The sequence below is a fragment of the Gracilinanus agilis genome, chromosome 6, assembly GCF_016433145.1.
Source record: "Gracilinanus agilis isolate LMUSP501 chromosome 6, AgileGrace, whole genome shotgun sequence".
In the NCBI taxonomy this organism is placed as follows: domain Eukaryota; kingdom Metazoa; phylum Chordata; class Mammalia; order Didelphimorphia; family Didelphidae; genus Gracilinanus; species Gracilinanus agilis.
This window is the reverse complement of record NC_058135.1, coordinates 119,718,057-119,742,070: the sequence shown is the minus strand read 5'-3', so window position 1 is coordinate 119,742,070 and position 24,014 is coordinate 119,718,057. Positions and strand designations below refer to the sequence as shown.

Sequence of the window (24,014 nt, the reverse complement as noted above, 5' to 3'; positions counted from 1 at the left end):
TTAAGTAGAAAGTTATTAAAACAATTTTCCTTTTCAAAATATAGCTTGAAATAGTTTGCCAAGGCTAATCTGGAACCTATAGGCCTAGTTCAAAGGAGAAGTGCTCACAGATTCATGTAAAAGCAAATATGTTTCTGTTTGAAGAGATAGCACCATACTGTGATTACTACTAAGTTTTGTTATTCAAAACTCACCTTGCAATGTCTGTAAACACTGTCCTGTTTTTATATCCCAGATTTTAACTGTAGAATCTGCATTTCCAGAGACAAGAATGTTGTCCTTGAGTTCCATTCCACTTGTTAATGACTGATGTCCTGTTAATGTGTGAATGCAGTTCCCCGTTTCTACATCCCATACTCGGATTGAAGTATCAAGAGATCCACTCACTACATGGATGCCATCAAACTAGAAGAAAGAGATCCAATTAGCAATGAATGTGAATAAGATATTTACGGCTCCCATCTCTAACCATGGTGAGAGCCCACAATGTAGGGGCACTAACTCAGATGTCATTCAATTCTCAATCTGTTGTTCAATCCAACCATATCAAGCAGAGTTGCACTGAGCAGGTTTTTGCTGGCAATGCATTGTGTTTACATCACCTGGCTGCAGAAATATTTAAGAATTCTTAAACTAAAACAAATTTTAAAAATATCAATCGCAAAGTAAACAGTGAGCATAATTCAACATCTCATTCTTAAAACCCAATCCTCTCGACATCTACATATGTTGGGATGGTTCTGGCATAAATGAGAAAGCCATTGACTATTACCTGCAGCAAGAAGTCAAACCTGCTGACATAGCTTGTGATAATGGAAGTGCTTAACAGCATCTAAATATAGGAAAGGGCTGGAGACACTTTTCACAGTGCTTAAATCTCATTTAAAAATTGCATGGAAAAGTATTACAGTATTTATGAGAACCTAAAACTAATTAGGAAATATGCTAACAAATAATGAATCATGTTTGCAATTAGGAATGGTGTCATTTTGATGACAGACTTACTGAAAAATCTCCATCATTCCCTTGCTACCTTTACTTCCACTAAACAAATGACCTCAAACAAATTTAAGATGATGCAAACATTGTCATTTTCAGTTCTCAGTCTAATGATTCACTTAAATGAAGAATTTAGTTGTCATTAATGCTCACAAAATAAAAAAGAATTTCTAATATGACCCTCCTAAGAAACATCCTCTCCTTTTCTTCTCCTCCCCTTAAACAACTAGCTCTGGGAACAAAAGTGAAAACACAACTACAACAACAAATTACTTGGCCTGTATCAAAAATCATTTTAATGTAGTAATGACTGCCCCAAATCAATGCTGTATGCCAACTAAACAAGAATATTGAGAATGAAATTGCCACTATAGGCAGTCTACGATGCCCAGATTGTGGATGGACATTAGCTAGTGAGTGTAAATAAATGTAAATAAATTGCCACATATTGGGGTGGTGGGGAGAATACATATTAACATCTCTTTCTCTAAAGATTACAAAAGTTTTGTTACTTAACTTCGAAAACCATAGTGAATTTATTCAAGGATATCTAATTCAAATGTTAAGAATCCAGTGCAGAAGAGGGTTTCTGAACCTTTTTGGTATCATGGGTCCCTTGGGCAGTCTGGTGAAACCTAAGGACACCTCAGAATAATGTATTTTAAATGTATAACACACATAGGATTACAAAGAAAATCAATTAAAATATAGTTATCAAAATTTTTTTAAAAAAGTTCACTATAGCCAGGTTAAAAACCCCAGTTTGAGAGTAAGTCTCCTTATAGGACTGGTCTAAGAATGTCTCTGGCAGGGAGAAAATGTCTCTTGCAGCAGGCTGCAGGTCCGACACGAGTAGGGACAGAATCCCAATTACATGGTCCATCAAACTCAAGCTACCAAGGTCAAGGGGAACTTTTTGGCCAAATTAATCCTTGCCTAAGGAGTGAATTAAAACCAGGTTTACTCTAGTAACAATATCTATTGTAACATAACTTAAGAATCAAAAGTGACAGGTTTCAACTGTTCAACATAGGTATTTCTATTTTCGAAGGAAATTATATAATAAAAAAGTAGAAAATGATACAACAATTAAGTAATTCCAAATTCTCACATGTTTTCTTCATGCTCATTACGTAAGTGGCACCTACACAAGTTAAAGGAAAATTCTTTTCTTCCTATCTTTCTAGTGCTCTAATGGACTACTATTTTTTACCAGACAATTAATTAGTACAGTTTCCACAAACACAGATTATTAGTTAGTAGAACATTTCTGGAAGGTGGCACACAAAATCTCTTACCTGCAACGAATAAACTCTATTAGTATGTCCTTGCAGTGTGTGTAGGCAAGTCTCAGTCTCTGGATCCCACACCTTCACCATGAAATCATATGCTCCACTAACAACCCTCCTGCCATCATACTGAACACATCGGACTGCAGCTACATGACCCATCAGGACATGTAAACACTGGCCTGTCTCAATGTCCCAAACCCTAAGCGTAGCATCTCGAGAACCGCTGACAACACTGAAGAACAAGAATAAGAATACAACTTGGAATTAAAGTGTCTGACAGAGAGCTTTAAACCATGTCTATCATTAATCAGAGTTAAAATGAGTCTGAATGCAGAAATTAAAATACACTTCAACAGATGATGGGGAGTAGAAAACAGATAGAAGTAACAAAGGAAATACGTGCACATAATGCTTAGAAAGATGTATTCAATTCCATACCTGCCCTATAGTGATTTTTGAAGGTCAAATTGATGAAATAATTAAACAAACATTTTGAATTTTAAATTTATAAATTTGAATTTATAAAGTAACTTGTTTCTGAAGAGTTCAAAACTCTTTCCCATTTTCCCATTTGGTCTTACGGTATTTTTAAGATGGAGAGATATTCAGACAATACTCACATTTGAGAAACTGGGAAAGTGGCATAGAGCAATTAAGACATAGCATAAGTGCAACTAGAATTCAGATTACCTGGCACCCAATCTAATATTCTTACCTAGTAGATCATAGTGCCTTGTATTGTTTAAATAGCTTCAAATTTAATTCAAATTAGAAATGAAAGTGAATTTTAATTGCATTCATTCATAATGAAGACATTGCATTAACATTCTATATCCTTCATTATCTCTAGACATCAAAATTCCAATATAGGATATGCTGAATGGTTCTTCCTGAGAACAATGTTACCCTGACTAGTAAAAGAAGACTGGAATGGGTTAACAGTAAAAGACACAACACAGAACCTGCTTTGAAAATAGTGGATCTATTATATTTCCTTTGTTAATTCCTGTAAAATACATTGGTATCCATCAACTAGGGGGATGCTACACAAATTAGGCAGTTAGGTGATGTAGGGGACAGAGTGTCAGGCTTAGAATCAGGAAGATCTAAATTCAAATTCAGCCTCAGATACTTACTAACTGGGTGACCCCGGGCAAGTCACTTAACTGTCTGCCTCAATTGTAAGATGGGGATATTAACATTATCTCTCTCACAGAGTAGTTGTGAGGATGAAATGAGACAATATTTCTAAGTGCTTATCATAATGCCTGTGCAATATGAAAGCTTATTCTTTTCCTTCAAGCTTCCCTTATGTGAGTATAATATACTATTACCAGTCTGTATGTAACAACGAATATGAAGAATTCAGAGAAGCAAAGGGAGATACAGGAACTGACAAAACAATAATGGGAATGAAAAAATTCAAAAGGGAGGACAAAAGAGCTGAAACTGAACAATGGATAATGTGTGTGTGTGTAAGTAAAAGGGATATGAAAACTAAAGGTATCAAAAAATTTTTCAAATAAATACATTAGACTCAGATGAGCACTCTAATGATTGTCTCAAATAGAGTAAGTGTATCTTGAGCATCTAGTAGTTGCTCTGAATTGAATCATTAGGTGTGAGCTGCTTAAACCAAGGTGGGCATATAATAATTTTTATATTTTACATTACAATTATATTTACACAAACTTTTACATTAATGGATTTTCAGAGAGTTAGTTCCTAACCTAATGAGGAAAAAAAATGTTCTAGAGAGTTCTGGACCAATTCCTCTATAAATGGGAACATATTATAATTGGTTGAGCTGGAATAAAGTGGCACACAGGGGCCTAACAGTGAAAACTCACAATTACATATGGCCAAATTTCCAATTCAAGGCCATTTTGAAGACTTGTTATATTTCTATATGTGATCCTAACTACAAGTTCTCATATCCATGGTTTTCTGCTGTAAACATTTTTGATAAATCTAAGTATGCCTCCTTTGAAATGCCTTTCAAATCTTTTCTTTTGAAAAACCATTACCGTAGTAACTCACCACTTTGCATATTATGCTACTTTTCTCTGAAAAGGCATTCATAGGAATACTTTTATTCTCTCTCACAATTTTCTTGAGGGGGAGGTTAAAGAAAGCATAGTTGTCTAATTGGACAGATATGCAACCCAGAGCATGGGATAGCTAAGTAACTTAGAATCATGGAGTTTTAGGGATAAAAAGAATCTGACATAACTTAAGCCCAACTCCTTAATTTACAGACTGAAAACTAAAGCCTGGAAAAGGGAAAAGTTTATACTACCTTTGTGACAAAGCCAGGACTCAAACTAATTGGCACATAATTCAATTGGAGCAAAACCAGGAAGGGAATCAGTGCTTTAATTGTTAGGTATATCTCTCTTCTTTTCCTAGACCTATTTCAAAACTTTTATCACCCAGGAGAACGGGAGATACCCAGGACAATTCAGACTAGGAGCCAACTCTCTGCAAACAACTCACTATTAATCATTTTGAAAGGATGGCTAAAAAAATATACATTCAAAGGTGATAAGAATAAGTGACCTCAATAATTCAACAGCTGATACTAAATATCTCTCTCTCTTTTTTTTTTAAACCCTTGCCTTCTGTCTTGGAGTCAATACTGTGTATTGGCTCCAAAGCAGAAGAGTGGTAAGGGTAGGCAATGGGGGTCAAGTGACTTGCCCAGGGTCACACAGCTGGGAAGTGTCTGAGGCCATATTTGAACCCAGGACCTCCCATTTCTAGACCTGGCTCTCAATCCACTGAGCTACCCAGCTGCCCCCCCCGATACTAAATCTTAATGAAAACTTCTGCCTAGAAATCATCATCATCACCATCACCATCTCTGGCAACAGAGGAGAACTTAAAGGCAAGACATTTCTGTGAACAAATACATCTAAAGTTGAAACCTGGACATGGCTGCAGAAGTGATATCTATTAGTAGCCAAATGAAAGTGACTTAGGCAATGTAGGACAATCAGTTCACTATCAATAAAGGGCCCAAACCAGCAAGATTTTGCTCTTACCGCTTCTCATGGAGGTGCATACAACGAACAGTGGAGGTATGTCCATATAAAGTATGTATACATTCTCCAGTCTCTGCATTCCAAACTTTAAGAGTGCGATCAGTAGATCCACTGATGATGATATTGTCTCTCATTTGTGATGACCATACTCCACCGGTGTGTCCCACTAATGTTCTCAAACACTGGAAAAAAAAATTACTCAAGAGCCTTACTTTTGGATAAAGAGCAAAATTTAAACACCATTCATTAAAATTGGGTTTAAAAGCATTCAAATTTTGATTGCCAGAAGTATCAGGAAATAATTTTTAATTTTGGCATAAGAATCATGTTACAATTCACCTTGCATATTCAGTAACGTATTACATATGAATGCCAGAGAGGGCTAAAGTAGCAAATGTTTCTCTGTAAGATGGGACAGTCCAAGCCTGGCCTTTTTTGACAAAAGAATACTAAATTGTAACTTGGTTTCTTCCATGGGGATGGCTTTAGTCAAAGAATGCCAACAGTACTGGGTGTGGCTACATACCACATTTCATCTGAGCCTGCCTAAAGGCAGTAGTTATGATCCAGCCAAGATACTTCCAGACATGTAATGACAGACATTAAAACCTTGAAGATAAATCCCAAACTAATATTACACCATGGAAATGTGAAGTTCCCTTTTTATCTTCAAATCTGACTTGAGATATTCAAAAGATTAATAATTTCTAATTGAAGTGTTGCATGGAAAAAGTGTTTAAAAACAAAACAAAACTAGGAGCTTTTCCATATACTTCTTTCATCATTATAATTTTTTAAAAAGAAAATTGGCCAATTACTCAATTCTGTGCAATGCTGTTGTACTGGACAAATAAGTGCTAGACTTTACTCTGTTACTATTGCCTTCAAGGTGACTGCTTAGTCTGCTTTTTTTAATCCAATTTCAATTTCAGTGCCTAGTCTCCTTCAGCATTATTTATATGGTTTGAGATTAGGCTAATCTAACATGAAACATTAAAATTTTAAACTAAATATGGCCTTTAAATGGAATTAAAAAAAAAAAACAAATCTCTTACAATCACAACTTTTTACAAAAGATGAAAGTAACATCACACCATTCAAACAAATGCAACTTAAATGAAGGTAAAGGACATCTGCTCAAGTTCTCAGTTTATCTATGACCAGATTATGTTACATGAAGGTGACTTTCACAAACCTGGGACTTATTATATAAACAATTTTTAAATTCTTGCTAAAAATAAGTGGGCATCAATAATTAAATATGCTTTCTCTTTATTTGTCAGTACATCCGAACAAAACAAAAACAAAATATACACAATTTCAAGATCTTGAAAATGAACTCACTTTGCCTGTGATTGCTGACCAAACTTTCAGGGTGTTGTCATCAGAACCACTAACTATTCTGTTTCCACAAAATTGTAAGCATGTGATCACATGATCATCATGTCCTTTGAGCACCTATAAGACAAACAAGAACCAGAGAGATATAACTAAATATCTTTTTATATATTACACAAGGAAAAAAGTACATTTGAATAAGAATAAATACATACTATTGATTCTAAGATAAAACATAAGGATTCAATATAAATAAACTAGTTAGAATGAAAATGCATACAAAAAACACTGTCTCATTCTTATGAATCTTATTGTCCATTACTTTTGTTTTGAAATTTTATTTTGATTCAATCCCATTTTTTAAAATGGTTGACAATAAAATTAAGAGGAGCTTTTACATAAGAAATTAGTTTTCAAGAAGTTATATATTGATGTGACTAGCTCTAATTATGTTTCTAATTAATTAAGACAAGAAACTTAACTGTTTTTTAACAAAAGCCACACTTGCTTTCAAATGTAAAAGAATGCCAGAAGATTTCACAAATTTTCTTGTTCTTCCAATACATGGAAAGTGTAGACATGTAGAGAAAATATGAAATAGGGTTTGAATTCATAGAAACCTCACAGTAAAAAAAGAAGGTACTACCAAGTTAGAGGAAAAAGCCAGCAATTTTTGCAGTACATAATGATACTGTATTATAAAACCCCATAAAATGCTCAACATTTTTCAACTTTTTTGAAAATAGAAGTAGCAGAAACATATGCAATATGCTAAGCTTGATTTTACATGCCTTTGGCTATCAAATTTAATTAATTTTCAGGTTAAAGAAAGAAATTTGCTATAGAAGAACATCTAGCACTTATCTTTTACTTAAAAAAAATTTATTTTACTTTATCTTCATAAAGAACTTCCTCCTCTTCTTCTCCCTCCCTCACACAAAGAAGGTAAGAAAAATAAGACCCCTGTTACCAACTTGTATAGTAAAGCAAAATAAATTCCCTCATTGGGCATGTCTTATTCTACCCCACTCCCCAAATCTCAATCTGCACTGAGTCCAACATTTGTTTATCAGGAAATGAATAGCAGGTTTCACTGTGAATCCTCTGGAATTGTGGTTGGCCAGAGTACCTAAGTCTTTCAAAGTTGTTTGTCTTTAAAATGTTGTTGTTATTGTATAAGACTGTCTTCTTGGTTCTGCTCAATTCACTGTATCTGTCTATTACTCTTTCTAATTACTTTAAAATATTTTGGTTCTTAGAAGAGAAGTAGTCTAATGTTACACTCCTCAGCCAGAACAGTAATGTCTAGCTGCTACCACTGCTTAATAATCCTCATTATAAATGGGCATCACTTAGAAATCTTCATTACCTTTGGAGATTTCAGTTCTCCTCGCCGCCAGTTTGTATCAATTCTGTGCTGCCTGATATAGGCACTTTTCCATGGACTATGAATGAAACCTGGCTTGATGATTTTTCTTCTTTTGATGTGCAATGGTTCATCAATCCCTATTTGATTGAACAAATTAAAAACACTTCCATAATTAAGAACATGAAATCTATATGTAGTCATTTCTTTTATATCAATATAAAGGATGCTATTCTCCATTATTTTAATAACTAAAGCATTAAAATCATAATACTTCGCATTTATATAGCACTTCTTTTTTTTTCTTTCTTTCTTTTTATTTTTTAGAAAAATTTTCCATGGTTCCATAATTCATGTTCTAACTTTCCATCCCTCAAACCCTCTCCCCCATAGCCGATGCGCATTTCCACTGGTATATAGAACTTTTAACATTATTTTCGTACTAACTCATTTGAGCTTCACAACAACTCCTTGAAGTAGGACAGATATTATTATATAGCTAGGTCCTGATTAGTTCAAATAACGAACCCCATGTATTCGAATTGGTCCTATTCAAAGTTATAATTATGTGAAATATGGTAATTGGTTCCAGCCCAAAGGAAATATGCAGTGCTAATTAAAATAATGCAACCACTTCACAAAATTCATTATTTGCCCTAATTGGGACCTAGCTTAGCTGTACCCACTTTCTAGATGATGAGACAAAAGAGGTTTGGTGGCTTGCCTCAGGCTACATGGCCACTTCATTGCAAACCTGAGACTTGAATATAATTCTTTTTACTCCCTACCTCAAGTCAACATTTCAGGAACTTAACCAATACAGTCATCAATATTTTCCAACACTGTATTTCCTGGGCCCCCTTAATAACCAAGAGCAGTAAGTGGCTCTTCATAGACCAGTCAATAAACCCCTTTTGTTAGTTCCATCAAAAGTCTTCTCTTAATGTTATTTTCCCCCCAAAAAACAATTTCCAAAGGGAAATAAGATATTTGATTAGCTACTAAAAATTATAGCTAACTAACTAAACTACCTACCTATCTGTATATACATACATGTAAAAAATAAAAAATGGCCTTGTAGAGTATGGATACAGAGTAAGCACTTAGTAAATGCATGTTCCTATTCCTATTCCTTTCCTTTTCTCCTTTCCTTTCCAGCTCTCACTTGATCCTTAACTTTATAATGAAGGTAGTACAAGTGTCATAATCATTTTTTTTAAGGAAGAAATTGAGACTCAGCCAGATGAAATGACTTGCCCAGATAACACGTCTAAAAGGCAAGGTTGAGACCAGTCTTTTGACTCCTTAGTCCAATCGTCTTTCCTTTGTACTATGCTACTTTAAAAGTAACTGAATTCTACTCATTTCAGATAGAAAAAGTTTAATTATTTAGAGAATATTAATTCAATTTTTATCTTCCCGTTCCCTCCCACCCCAATTTCCTCTGCTTCCCTGATCAACTACCCCTTTGGCCTTTTCCACTTCTCATTAATAACTCTAGTAGGAAGGGACTAGGCAACAAGTCAGCCAATTTTTGCTATTTGTTAGCAGTACTGGTTAAATTGCTTCATAGGTACAAGTATTAGTTAAATTAAGTCCATGTGGATTGTCTGTAGGTTTCAAATAGTTACACTGTGATGAATAATCCCAGTCTTAAAGTAGAGATACTTGAGAGAACTTAAATGGAGATTGCCTTATGATTTTTATTACTTAGCCAAGATTAAGCCCTTTCATTTCATTTACTGTTGGAAGTTCAGTGTCATAACTTTAATTCAGTATATAACATTTTGGTCACTAAGTCAGCTTTACTCTTCCACATTCACTTTAAAGATACTGCTGTTTGGCTTACAAGAAATGTTAAATTAAGCTGATATTTTGTCTTTGTTTATCCAACTATATCATTTACCTTTTCCAAGTTTCTTATCTATAAACAAAACTACTTTTACTTTTTAAAAGTGTTCCATTTTGAGAATCATTTCTTTCTACAAAGACATTTTCAAAATTTTGGCTCTTACCCTCTTCTTTGCATTTTTCTCTCCATAGAAGGTTGTCTTCCGCCAGAATTCTCCAGTATCGGCATGTCTGAGCTGCTTGTAGCAGGTCCTTGGGTTCCAGGAATGAAAGCACATAAAGTGCCAGCTGAGAAAAAAATGGTGCTGAATTAAGCAACATCACCAAAACCATATAACCACTGTACACAAACACACCTTCAAGCCTCCCAGAAGATGAAGATTTGGATAGTCAAATGTATATGCAATAGGACTAAAGTATCAAAAGAATATGAAAAGGAAGGATATCACTACTAATTTAAAGAAGGAAGCTATTTCCAAGCATCTTAATTCTAAAATTATGAATGGATTACAGTATTTTTTTGCTTTCAATAAAAAAAAGAAGTTCTAAAATGTTTAAAAAAAAAAAACAATCTTCCCCACATTTCCATATAACTTACTTAATTGCCCTGGGGTTATTTAAACCTAAATCAAACTTACTTCTTTCCAAGAAGTCTACTGAATCCTACTGGACCCTGTTCTTGTCTTTATCTTTATCCTGTGACCAGTAGGATTTATATAGTACAAAAAGCATGTTATTCTGCACCTACTTAAATGTTGTTTGTTAAAACTTTTCATGTGTGTACATTTTCTTGCTAAAATACTGTAATCTCCCCTTCCTGTTGTATACACTGCCTAAAGAGCTGTGAGAGAGCTCCAGAGTCCACACTCTCACAAAACAAAAAAAATTACTCATCACAAAACAAAGATAAGAAATAGTATATAGCATATATTTTAAATAAGTGCATTAGAGAGGTGTCAAAGTGCTATGTCATATCAAAAGGAAAGGATAATTACTGAATTGGGGTAATAAGGATAAGAGAGAATAAAAGAAAGCCTTATCAATGAGGGGATAGGAATTCTTACACTGTAACTTAGAGCCAGATGTGCTAATTAATATATAATGTAAACTATTAAAGAGGTTACTTATTATCATAATGTTAAATTTTCTCAACATCAATATCTTTGTTGATGAAAAAGTAATTATCTTGGCTGGAAAGTTACTTCCATAGACTATATCCAAGTCATTGTGTAATAATTTCTCCAAATTGCTCTTGGGGATTCTTTGGAGGGGGTAAACTGAAATATTTATTCCCCGAACCAAGTGTTTTTGCCTTTTACTGGCTTAGAAATAGTTCTTGTATGGCAACGATGAACATCAATTTATTTTCAGTGTTTAAAGGAAGCTGTGTGTGTGAAAAATAGCTTAGAAGGGTTAATAAAATGCTTTATACACACTATTTAGCTTAGTTCCTAAAATGACCCTTGTGAAGTAGGGAGAGATGCCTACCATTTCACAGGAGGGAAATCCAACTCAGAGAGGCTAAGTTACTTTCCCAAGCTAGTAGGTGGCATATTTGAACTCAGATCTTTTAAGTTTAAGTCAAAAGGTTCCTGATAATATTTTGTTTATTCATGTTGCCTCAAAATAAATTGTGAGGAGGATAGGCATTGAACACAATGACAAAATCAACCTCATAGATAATATGAAGATGATCAAATTTAAGATGACTAAGGCAAACAAAACAGCTGAAGAAGTTAATGATTTTGTATTTTTTTAAACATAAAACTTTTAGTGTTTTCACATAAAAAACGTTTCATGTTATTAAAAAAAGAGTAGTCATAGGCATAAAATCCAAAGCCATGGCTTGTTTATGCATTAAAAGTACAGTTTAAATTTCTTTTTCTGTGATCTCAAAAGCCATCTTGTCCAACCCCTTCATTTTACAGATGAGGAAACAAGACAACAGGAAGGTGAAGTGATTTGCCAGAGTCACACAGATATTGAAAATCAAGAAATGGGGATTTGAACAAAAGTCTTCTGATCCTGGAGCCAATTTTTGTACCATTGTATTTATTATGCTGCCTCTTCATTGTGTGAAAAGTTGCTACATGGTAAATGTAAAGCATTAGAAGTGATAAATTAGCTTAGGTAGTTAGCTTCTAATGTGGCATCATAAAATGGGTGACCATCAGAAATTTGGTTTTGGAAAGCTAATTACTATGTAAGCCGCTACCCCACTTGATATGTTAACATCAATTTATGGTTGGGAAATTTTGAGCAGAATTAAAGGGAAGAGCCTCAACTCTGTCCTTAATGGGTATCTTAGAATGATAATAATTCAAAAGAATATGATGAATTATAGTAATTATCTAAGAAATAAAATTTCTTAAAATTTCAATTCATTGGGCATATGATAATTCAAAAAATTCACCCTTACCTTCCATCTTAGAATCAATACTAAATACCAGTTTAAAGACAGAAGAGTGATAAAGGCTAGGCAACTGAGGTTAAGTGATTTGCCCAGGGTCACACAGCTAGGAAGTGCGTGAGGTCAAATTTGAACTTAGGACCATTCATCTCTAGGCCTGGATTTTTCTATCTACTCAGCCACCTAGCTGTCTCAGTATAATTCAAATCAATAAAGAGTTATAAACATTTATTTTCTGCAATGTAGTGGGGATAAAAAGGTGAACAAGAGAGTCATTTTGATTTAGACCTATAGATAATGGTATATAGTTGGTATATTTCCTGCTTCAAGGAGGAATCTAGGTGGTTAAAGTAAATAAATGTGAGAAGAGCTCTAAGAAATTCTGAAAGAATGATCACTCTCAGCTCAAGAAAAATGAGGAAAGACTTTGTGGGGATGATTCTTAAGGAAAGAAAGGATTTCAATGAGCAGAGACATGAAAAATGTATTTTGGGCATGGGCCTGAGTAAATGAATAAAGGTGAGAGAAAACAGACAAGATCAGGGAACAAGTACAAGCCAGTATTTCAGAAACAAAGAGTACATGAAAGGGAATAGTATTAAAATGAAGCCAAAAAGGTGGGTCAGTGCCAGATAGTGGAGGGTTTTAAATGAAAAAACTCAAGATTTAGTATTTTATCCTGAAGCAACAGGGAAGCACCCTAGGTTTGGTTTGGTTTTTAAAGGAGGTGAGCCGCATGATCCTATATAGCAGGAGTCGGCAACCTTTTTGGCCGTGAGAGCCATAAACGCCACATTTTTTAAAATGTAATTTCATGAGAGCCTTACAGTGCTCACAGTGCGGTTCCTGTAACAGTGCCTGAAAAAAAAAATTGACTTTATGGCTCCTGCAGAAAGAGCCATATCTGGCCCTCAAAAGAGCCAGATATGGCTTGAGAGCCATACGTTGCCGACCCCTGCTATCTAGGCTTTAAGAAGATAATTTTGACAACTATATGAAGATAGATTAGGGAGGAAAGAGAATAGAGGCATGGAGACCCATGAGGAGGCTTTTTAGAATAGTCTAGAAAGGAGAGAGGAATTAGGGTGGTGTTAGTGTGAATACCTAGGAGAGGACATACAGACTATACGGAAAGTCTAAAGAAAAAATTAATAAAAGTTGACAACTGGTTGGAAGTGAGATTAGAGAAAAAAGTATGAAAAGCCAAATTAGGCTTTGAGGCATTACCAACCTTAGACCACTAGAAGATGGTGATATTATCAACAAGAATAGGGAAGTTTTGAAAAGAGATAGGTTTGGGGGGAATGACAATAATTGTGAACATACCAGTTATAAGATCTTAGTGGTATATCCAGGAAGAGATATTCATCAGGAAACTGAAAATTTGGGACTAGAGCTTATGAGAGATTGAGGCTAGAGATATAGAGGTAATCAAATCCATGGTAGCAGGTGGGATTACCAAAGGAGAAAAGTTAAGAAAGACAAGAGGACAGAGAGGACCTTTAGGGACACCCATTCTTGGTGGGCAAGAGAAAGATGATGAATCAGTAAAGAGGACTCAAGAAGGACCCTCAGAGAGCTAGTAAGAAAACTAAGAGAGATCAGTACTGTTGTACAGTTGAGGAAAGACTGAGTTTTAAGAAGAATCAGGTGGTCAATGATACTAAATGATGCAGGAAGGTCAAAGAGACTAAAAAAAATTGAGGACATTAGAATAAAGAGATTACCTAGGAGAAAAGTTTCAATAGCATGGTAGGTATAGAAACCATATCAACAAGAAAGTTGATTAGTGAACAGAGGCAATGATTATATACTTCTCTTTCTAAATGTTGAGCAACAAAGCTAGAGAGAAAACATTAAATGATAGCTTAACTCAGCAGTTCCCAAAAGTTCTGGTCTTAGGATACCTTTCATACTCTTAACAATTATTGAGGACTCCCCAAATTACTCTTGTATTTGTGGGTTATATCTATTAACATTTATGATATTGGAAATTGAAATATCTTGGTATTATTATTAAAAGTTTCAACTTCATAGACCTCCTAAAAAAATCTTGGAGATCTCTAGGGATCCCAGTATCACTCTTTGGGAAGTGCTAGATTAAAGGAATGGCAATATCAAGATAAGGTGGTTTTTTTTGTTGTTTTGTTTTTTGGTAATTATTTGTTAAATATTTTGGAGATCTAAACATGCTTGCAAATATAGGCTTTTGTAAGAAGGGGGATCACTTTATCCTCTGAGAAAAGTACAATAAAAGCCAAATGCATTTCATCAACATCTATAAAAAAAATCCATAAAGGATTTTTACTCCTAGTTAATTTATATTACTTTTTCACTAACTTCAATCTATGCAATAAAGTGGTCATATTTATTAATAATATGAAATATGTGTATAGACTTCATGAAACTGTGAAAATTTACTGTAATAACAAATTCCTGGTTACCCCAGTTCCCTTTCTTCAATGAGAAAGTTGATTGTTGCTTTAACTGAGCAGTGACCAAGATAAGTAACAAGCTGTTTGGGATATTCAGAATATTAAGGTAACAAACCAATACCCTTTTCATACTCTGGAAAAACATATCAATTCCATAGAAATGTTTTGTAAACCAGGTATTCATGTTTGGCTTTTGTTCATATGTAATAAAAAGACAGGTCTAAAAGTATCTCCTATAGTCAATTCTTGATTATCTTTTAATTGAATTAAATCCCAGAAGCATTTATTAAGCATCTTCTATGCTATGTTGGTTTCAAGGGATACAAAAACAAAAATTAAACTGTCTCTGTTCTGCTCTAAAGAAGCTTTGGAATAGTGGGAGCAACACATAGATAAATAAATAGAAAATATAGAGAAAACAGTTCTGAAGGGATGAAAAATAATGACAGGAAGGATGAGGAAAGATCTTATTGTAGAAGGCTCTGGAGCTGAGCCTCAAAGGAAGCAAAGGATTCTAAGAGACAAAAGTGAATGGGCATGGAAGGTAGCCTATACAAAGGCACAGAGAATGGAGGTGGTATATCATGTACTGGGAGAAAACAGTCAATAAAACAATATGGCTGGACCACAAAGTATATGAGTGGAAGTCATGGAAAAATAGTTAAGAAATATAGATTTCTGGAGTAGTTGTATGACCCTGGGAAAGACACTTAACCCCATTGCCTAGCCCTTACTGCTTGGATTAAAAAAAAACAACAAAAAAACAAAAACCCCCTCTTACCTTCTGTCTTAGAATCAATACCATGTATAGGTTCCAAGACAGAAGAGCAATAAGAGCTAGGCGATGGAGGTTAAGTGGCTGATCCAGGATTACACAGGTAGGAAGTGTCTGAGGCTACATTTGAAATTAGGACATCCAACCTCTAGGACTGGCTCTCCATCCACTGAGCCATCTATAGCTGCCCCCAGAAGCAAAAGTTTTTAAAAAAAAAACAGAGAAATAGTCTGGGGTCAGATTGTAAAGGGCTTTACATGCTAAAAAGGAAAGTCAACATATTTATTAAGTTGTATGCTTAATATATATTTATTAAGCTTCTTTGTACTAGGCACTGTAATAGGTACTGATGATATAAAGAAAGGCAAAAACCAAACAATCAATAGTCCCTGCTTTCAAGGAGTCTAATGGGGGAGACAACATGCACACAACCATACTTACAACACACAAAGGAGAAATTGGAAATAATCAACAAAGTGAAGGCACAAATCTTCTTGGAAAAAGAAAATATTTTTGTAGGAAGTAAATTTTAGATGCAAAGTGAAGAAATCCAAATTGGGAAGATGAGGAAGGAGAGACTTTCAGGTCTAAGAAACAGCCGGTAAAAATGTCCCGAGTCAGAAGATAAGTGCAAGGAACAGCAAAGAGGCCAGGACCCCCTGAATCCAGAGTACATGGGGTGAAGGGAAGAAGAATCTAAGGGGCCTGAGGGATGGCAGGCTCTGAAGGGCTCTGCATGCCAAACAGGAGTGTCTATTTGGCCACAGAGGTAACAGGGAGGCACTGGTATTTCAGATTTGGACTTCAGTGAATACCAATCTGACAGCTTCATGGAGGATATTCAGGAGTGGTTAGAATCTTGTGGCAGGGAGATCAATCAGCAAGTTATTGTAACATTCTATGAATGAGGCATGAGGATCTACACTACACTAGGGCAGTGGCAACATCAGAGAATAAATAGGGCACATAAAAGAGGTGTTGTGAAGGTAGAATCAATAGAATTTGGTAATATATTGAAGGAAGATACCTAAGTTACAAACCTGGGTAATCAGGAAGATAGTGGTATATGAGACAGTAATAGAGAAATTAGGAGTAACATCAATTCATAAAAACTACACACAAGAATTTGTGATCTGTATCTACATGGGGATGCTAGGTGGCACAATGGATAGATACAGTGCATAAAGCATCAGTTCTAGAGTCAGGAGGTCCTGGGTTCAGTCACTTAACTCCAAATGCCTAGCCCTTACCATTGTGTTTTAGAGTTGTTTCCAAGACAGAAAGGGTTTAAAAAAAGAAGCAGCTATTTACAGGGATTCAGGGGCTATGGGGAATCTGCCTTGAATTCAAAGAAGTTTTAAAAAGTGAAAACAGTAAATGCTGGAGGGGCTATGACAAAATAGGCACAGTAATGCTAGTGAAAGTATAAATTGGCTCAACCAATCTCAAATTTGTATTGGCATCATACTGTAATTTACTAACACAGCATACCCTTTTATCTAATGAAACCACTACAAGGCATACATTCCAAGGGAAAAAAGGAGAGAGGGAAAGGTCTTCTATAAACAAAACTATTTATAGCAGTTATTTTTTGTATGGCAAAGAGTTAAAAGGAGAATGGGTGCTCATTATCTGAAGATAGTAAGTGATTTGTGGTGTATGAATAAAATGGATAAAATGGGGGGCGGGTATGAGGGTGGAAATGGATAAGAAAGCAGAGAAGAAAGGGAATATGTAAAAAGTTAAGTTCCCCAGAGGAAATAAAAATCAAGGGCAAAAGTGAAGGAATTGACCTTGGTAAGAACACCAACTTTTTCCTCCAGGATTAGAGGAAAAAGAAGAGAGCATGGAGAAGAATGTTAAGAGGATATCAGATAAAAAATATGAGAATAGGGATGGCCTTAATCTTTTTGATAAAGTTTGAGTAAGCTCCCTTATTAAGAAGAAAGAGGGAAGAGGAAAGTAAATAGAGGAGAGAAATTAGGATTTAAAATAATACTGGGAAATGCAACGAGAAATCACTATGGGAAGACTTTCACTGACTTTATTCTGTTAACTCTTCTACCTATTTGAAATCTTCCTAAGCCAAAATACTTCTCTTAACCTAGGGAAAGGGCAAAACACAAAAACATAGTGGTATTCTTAAAACATAAGGAATAAGTTCTGAAGAGGAGAATGGTAGGGAAAAGGTAGAAAATTTAATGGCTTCTTAAATCATGCTTTTCCTCAATTTAGGTTAATTTATTTTTTTATTTAGAAAATTCCCAAAGAACTACACACTCATTCAAATATAAATACAAAACACTCTCTGAAGCCATATACAAACAAATGAATTTGGATAATTCTACACATGATTGCTTTTTCATTGGTGATAATCAAGATATGATGCATTTAAAAATCAGTTTCCATAAATAAATATTGAAATTAGCTATTCTGAAAAAAAAAAGTAGTTGAGAAAATAGTTTACTGCTCTGTTAAATGGTATAATGGAAAGAGTGCTAGACTTGGAATCAAAGGACCTAGATCTGAATTACAACTTGGCTATTTACTGCGTGACCTCAGAAAAGTCATTTAACCTCTATTGGACCTCAGCTTCCTCTCCTATAATATAAAAAGTTTGCTTAGATTCCTTCTAAAGTCACTGTTGACTTTAAATTCATAATTTCACCCTAAATTGCAAAGCATATAATTCTAAATACAAAACCTTTTATAATCACCAAATTAAATATGATGGGTAGCAACTTTTATGCTGGTGGCATCCTTCCTATGGTTCTGTCTTTGGTAGGTAATATGTAGAATTTACAAAATAAATTTGATGCTTTCTTACAAAACACTCTCTAGTGTTAAACAGTGAGCAAACAGCAAGGCCAAAAGGTCTTAGATTTCAAAGATGTATCTAAAAAGTTAAAATTAATTCATCTGAAGCGATTATTAAAAGAACAAAAAAAAAAGAAACCTTATCTTGAGAGATTGCTACTAAATAATTAAGAATTTTCTTGTAAAGTGAAGTTTTAATCCCTCTTCCCGAAAATAGTTATTTTATTAAATAGTGAGGAAAGGTTTAAAAAAAAAAAAAGAGGTAAAGCTTTCTATCTTCCAATTTGCTTTTAAAGGAATTTCTATGCAAATTCACCAGTCAGGATTGGAAGAAGTAATGTCTAATTAAGGCCCAGAGATAACATAAGATACTTTGCACATATCACCTCTGTAAGCCCTATGATGACCCTTACTATTCCCAAGACTTGTCCAGGACCAAGAGGAGTCAAAGAAGTGACAGAGATAGGCCTCTTTCTACAAATCATACTGCCTTTCTAGATTAAAGACACAGGATTTAATTATACACCACTGAAATGAATAAGGGTGTGAGGCAAACTCAACAGGTCAAGCCAGAAAAGGAAAATCCAACAGTTTTTTGTTTTTGTATGGAGATTTCTAACCATAGGGTCTTTTAATTGGATGAAAATCTGAAAATAACATGTAGGTGATACAGTCCATTGTATTACTGAAAAGGCCTAACTCCATTCACAGAAGCAAGGGGCCTAAAAGAAGCTCTATAAACCTTGGAACCAAGAAATTCAAATTTTCATGACTTCTGTGAAATATGACAGATACTTTCTACAAACCATTAGGTTTTGGGCAAGTAATTCTGTCTACTGGAATTGCTTTGGTGAATTTTTACTTCTACTATGTGGAACCTTGCTGGCTCTATTTCAGTGGCAAAGGAACAATGTTTCTGTAAAAAAAAAACACCATATGAACCTCAAGGATGAATCTGAATTGAGAATCCTACATTTTATAGCCAGCTCTTCTATTTATTTGCTTCATTTGTCTTCCCATAGGCATATCCTGCATAAGTTTGCCTTGATCTACATCACCGAGACAAATGTCTGCTTACAATATCTATCCCATAGAACTATGATATTCTTTTCCCTACCAAAAATCAGGAAGGAGTATGTCTATATTTACTTTTCCCCCTCAAAGAACGACTTTAGCTTCCTCGTGAAAATTGATGAGTGTTTAAAAGATTAATGATCTACTATTGGTTAAGAAACTTGAAGGTCATAGAAAAACTGTTTAGAAAAAAAAGTACTACTTACTAAATAATTACAAAATTCATTTTCTTGGCATAAAGGTCATACTATGCTAACTGGTGATAGTCCTTAGCTTATTAAATATTGATCTCTACTTCATTTCCTCAAGAAATTATATCCTATTTATTTTTACATATATGAAATGAACCATTCTGTAAAACTAGAAGGAATTTTTCTTGGTACTTAAAAAGTACAAGCAATACCAAACTATAAAACTATCTTAGGGCCTTTCTCCCGTCTCTGTACCAATTTTTACCAATCTTCTCTTTAAAATGACTTTTCACTTAAACTGTAAAAGAACACTTAAGTCAAGACAATAGAAATGATAAGCCCTTTGTTATCAGAGATTTGTATTTGAATTTTACCTTCTGAAAATATTCTCTGACTTTTAAAATGGTCTTTGCCACAAAAAAAAAAGTCAGTATAAAAATTTGAAGTCAAATGTATTGCTCTTAGTAAAGGAGGGGGAAAATAAGCTAGAAGAAAAAGCAATATTATTTTCATGAAAATACAAGTCACTAGAATAAGAATATAGAGAGAAACTATGACAAATCAAAGGTAAAGAGATTCATTGGGACCAACATCTGTGAAAAGGCTTCTCATTATTAATCTGTCTCTGAAGGCAAAGAGAGAACTCATGTCACTTTCTTAATACAACTACCCTCATAAGAGTCACTGTTTTATTTTAAGAAGAATAACAAACCTTGCTATGAGGAAACTAAATTACTTTTTTCTTTATTCAAAAGAAGATACATACAGGAAGACTATTTTTCTCAGACTGCTTTAACCTGGAATTATATTTAATGTCAGTACAAATTAATTATGTCATCAGGTTAATTATGCTCACATGTAAACTGATGATTATGATACAAGGGGGGACCACCTTCAGGATTTTTAAGGCATTTGGAATAGACATATATAAAAAGAATTCCTCTTTCAAATCCAAATTGCTTAGAGCTTTAAGCATCATTTGAAATAAGGCAGTGTACTGTATTTCTTCCACAGTCTCTTTCTCCTAACCTCCATACAGCTAGTGATAGGCACATAAAACTGAATGAGCTGTGTAAATACCAACCACAGTGATGTGCACAAAATATCACACATTTTAGTTCTATCTTCCCCTCAAAGCAAATGAGTAAACTCTTTGATAGGATATTGTAACTTTTCTAGTATAAAATATGTTCATTACTTCTTGAAACTGATTTTTTGGGTATTATGTTGTCCTTGCATGTCAATGTTAACTCTGATTCCATTAATTTTACATACTTTAAACTAAAATATCCTACAGAAAATATGACTTATGGGTAAAGAAATACCTGGCAGCTAAATTTTTTTAAAAGGATCATAAATCAATAAATTCAGAAGAAATTTTTAGAAGTCCAGATATACACACAAGAACCACTCACTAGTCTTTCTATTCCTACTAGAATCTGAACTTTCAAAACATTATGCTAAATTTTTAGAGACAACCTATGTAATTCATGAAGATAAACTGTCAATCTAGAGGGGAAAAAGATCTTGATGAAACATTAAACATAACAGAACTCACTAGTCTTTACCCTTCTACATGGGACATATCTTGGTAGTAGAAAGAAGCCTCTCAGCTCATAAGAATATATTAATCTGAGAATTACATTATTAAGCCAAGGCAGTTTTGTTCACTTACAGCCCTCTTTAACACCAATTAAGTGTGTTAAACTGTCAATACTGAATACCATAATTAGCATGGAAGTGTGTGAAGATAGTAGATGATACTTTATATAGTTAAACAGGACCCAGTGCCCAACATGAATAGATAATCCTCACCTCTTTGGGGAGCAACGAAATGAAGTCTCGCTGAAACTGAGGTTCTATTACTTGCATCATATGTTTTACTTGTGTTGGTTCACAACTATCAATAAGTTCATCTAAAGCAAGCAGTTTCTCTGGTCCACTCCAGCTCTGTTAAACAGAAAACAGCTTTAGCATTAATATTATTTCAACAGATGCTTTAATGGGTAATTTGAATATAAAATGTCGGGTAGCTTTCTACCTAGAAAATAGAAATTAAAATGATGAAATTCTTCAGAATTTAGGTTTTAAAGGGTGTGCCATCCTTTTAAAAATCCAAATTATTATATGACTCTAAGTGATCAAATTAATTTATTTTGCACATGACAAGTAATTGTATTGTAATTGAACATAAGTAAAATAAAACTGTAATTTAAGTTAGAGTAGCTTAAAATATTTGCAAAGTTTATGGATTATGAACAAAGAAGTTTTTGTAAGATTATCTTTTCTCTCACACAAATTTAAGTTATAAAATCATTTAATCTCAAAATTTCACAAAGTAAGACAGAAATTTCATCCAGAATGGCAATTCCATCTCACCAAAGCTTACTTCATAAAATGCTTTGCTTATGGTTGAAAATAATTTATTATATTATTATGGTTAAATGTTCATCTGTAACCAGGATCCTGGCTAAAAACCAAAATTTCTATTCTGTAAACATCAATTTACATAACTGAGTAAATAGGGAATTTTGATTGGTAATTTTCCTTTCTCTACATTCTTTCTAATGGGCACCATAAAATTGAATGTTTTTAATAAGGCACTCATCTGAGAGTATAGCAGATTAGCAAAATCATTTGCAGAAAAATTAATAACTGAACATACTGCACATCTGACAAGTGTGTATTCCACAAACTCAAAAGCTTTTGATTTATTATTCCAAAACAACTTCAACTAAAACCCCACAAACAATAGAAAATGGTAGCTGATTTAGTTGTAAAATTAGAGCATGAATAAAAGAGTAAAAAAATTGACATGAAATGAGATGCCACAATACTGGAAACCAACACATAACCACATATTAAACATATCAGTTCTTTTATGAAGGCATACAACAACACATAAAAGGACACTGGGGGATTGTGAAAAGATCAAATTTCCCCCCTGCCCCCAAACTATTACTTTAAAATGAAGATCAAACTCATTAGGCTCTTCATGTATCTCAACAGTTTCAGTGGTATTGCTTTATATGAACATGCTATCTTCCCTTGAAGCATCATTTAAAAAATTTGGATCAATTAAAGTAGTACACTCATTTTTGAGAATTAATAAAGTCAACAAACTAATGGCAGACAAGTTGGGGGTCAGAGCTAGATACCGAAAATGAATTCTCTACACAGCTTCTGACTCAAACAGGGAACTTGATGTCAGAACCAAGTGATATTGCACTGGAGATAAAACCAAACTGACGTTATAATGTAGCTGACTCAAATACTGATGGTAGGATTAAGTCAAGTCTTTGGAAAATTTCTACTTATCTACTTTTTTTAGCACCAATGTACATAATAAACACCCACTCTACATATAAGTACACACACGTTTACAATTTGCATATACAGCCATCTCCACCACCATTTTATTTTATTTTATTTTATTTTATTTTATTTTTTTAAACCCTTAACTTCTGTGTATTGGCTCCTAGGTGGAAGAGTGGTAAGGGTGGACAATGAGGGTCAAGTGACTTGCCCAAGGTCACACAGCTGGGAAGTGTCTGAGGCTGGATTTGAACCTAGTGTGTCTAGGCCTGGCTTTCAATCCACTGAGCTACCCAGCTGCCCCCTCCACTGCCATTTTAAAAGGCAGTTGTATTTTATCTAAGTCAGTCGGCTACCCCATCAGACAAAGGGAGATCATCTCTGTCCCTTTGCCCTTGTATAATACGCCATGCTTCTCATTTTAAGTTAGGAGACTATTTGTTGACATACTAATAAAAATAATAATAGATAGGAATTACGTAGCACTTTAAGGTACACAAAGCATTTTATAATACTGTCTCATTTGAGCCTCACAAAAAACTCATGTAAGGTAAGAATAATTTAAATAGCACCAGCCTGGGGCTCTGTAGCTCTGGATTTTAGTCCCACCTAGGTCACTGACATGGAAACCTTGGGCAAATTAACTTTAATTCTGCATCTCTGCTTACTTATTTGGAAAATAAGAAGTTAGCCTAAACAACCTCTAAAAACCTTCATAGACCTAACACAATCTGTTCCATATAATACTGGTCAAATATAATATTGGCCAAAACAAAAGCCAAGCAAATGGGTTTATCTTATAGTTTGTTTCAGTAGGATTTGACTTGGGCATAAATTTGGCAATTATGGACAGTGAGGGCCTTTAGAAGATCAATCATTTCTGTTATGATTCTGTAGTTATGATACAACTCTTTAAGATTTCCCTTATTACTCTTCACACTTTTTTTTTAAACATTTATTAATAATCATTTTTAACATGGTTACATGTTTCATGCTCCTATTTTCCCCTTCACCCCCCGCACTCCCCCCACCCATGGCCGATGCACTTTTCCACTGGTTTTGTCATGTGTCCTTGATCAAGACCAATTTCCCAATTGTTGGTGGTTG

The 24,014-nt window shown here is 34.4% G+C and overlaps 1 protein-coding gene across 4 annotated transcripts in view; it reads right to left on the bottom strand.

Moving 5' to 3' along the window:
- FBXW7 (F-box and WD repeat domain containing 7) overlaps window positions 1–24,014 on the bottom strand; it is a 104,862-nt gene that overhangs the window by 3,081 nt on the left and 77,767 nt on the right. For all 4 annotated transcript variants that reach the window (XM_044682152.1, XM_044682153.1, XM_044682155.1 and 1 more), the window contains 7 exons: window positions 21,408–21,542; window positions 10,055–10,178; window positions 8,043–8,179; window positions 6,680–6,793; window positions 5,336–5,517; window positions 2,298–2,523; window positions 195–405 (listed from right to left, as the gene is read on the bottom strand). In XM_044682152.1, coding sequence (XP_044538087.1) covers window positions 195–405; window positions 2,298–2,523; window positions 5,336–5,517; window positions 6,680–6,793; window positions 8,043–8,179; window positions 10,055–10,178; window positions 21,408–21,542 — 1,129 coding nt within the window. The remainder of the gene's footprint in view (window positions 1–194; window positions 406–2,297; window positions 2,524–5,335; window positions 5,518–6,679; window positions 6,794–8,042; window positions 8,180–10,054; window positions 10,179–21,407; window positions 21,543–24,014) is intronic.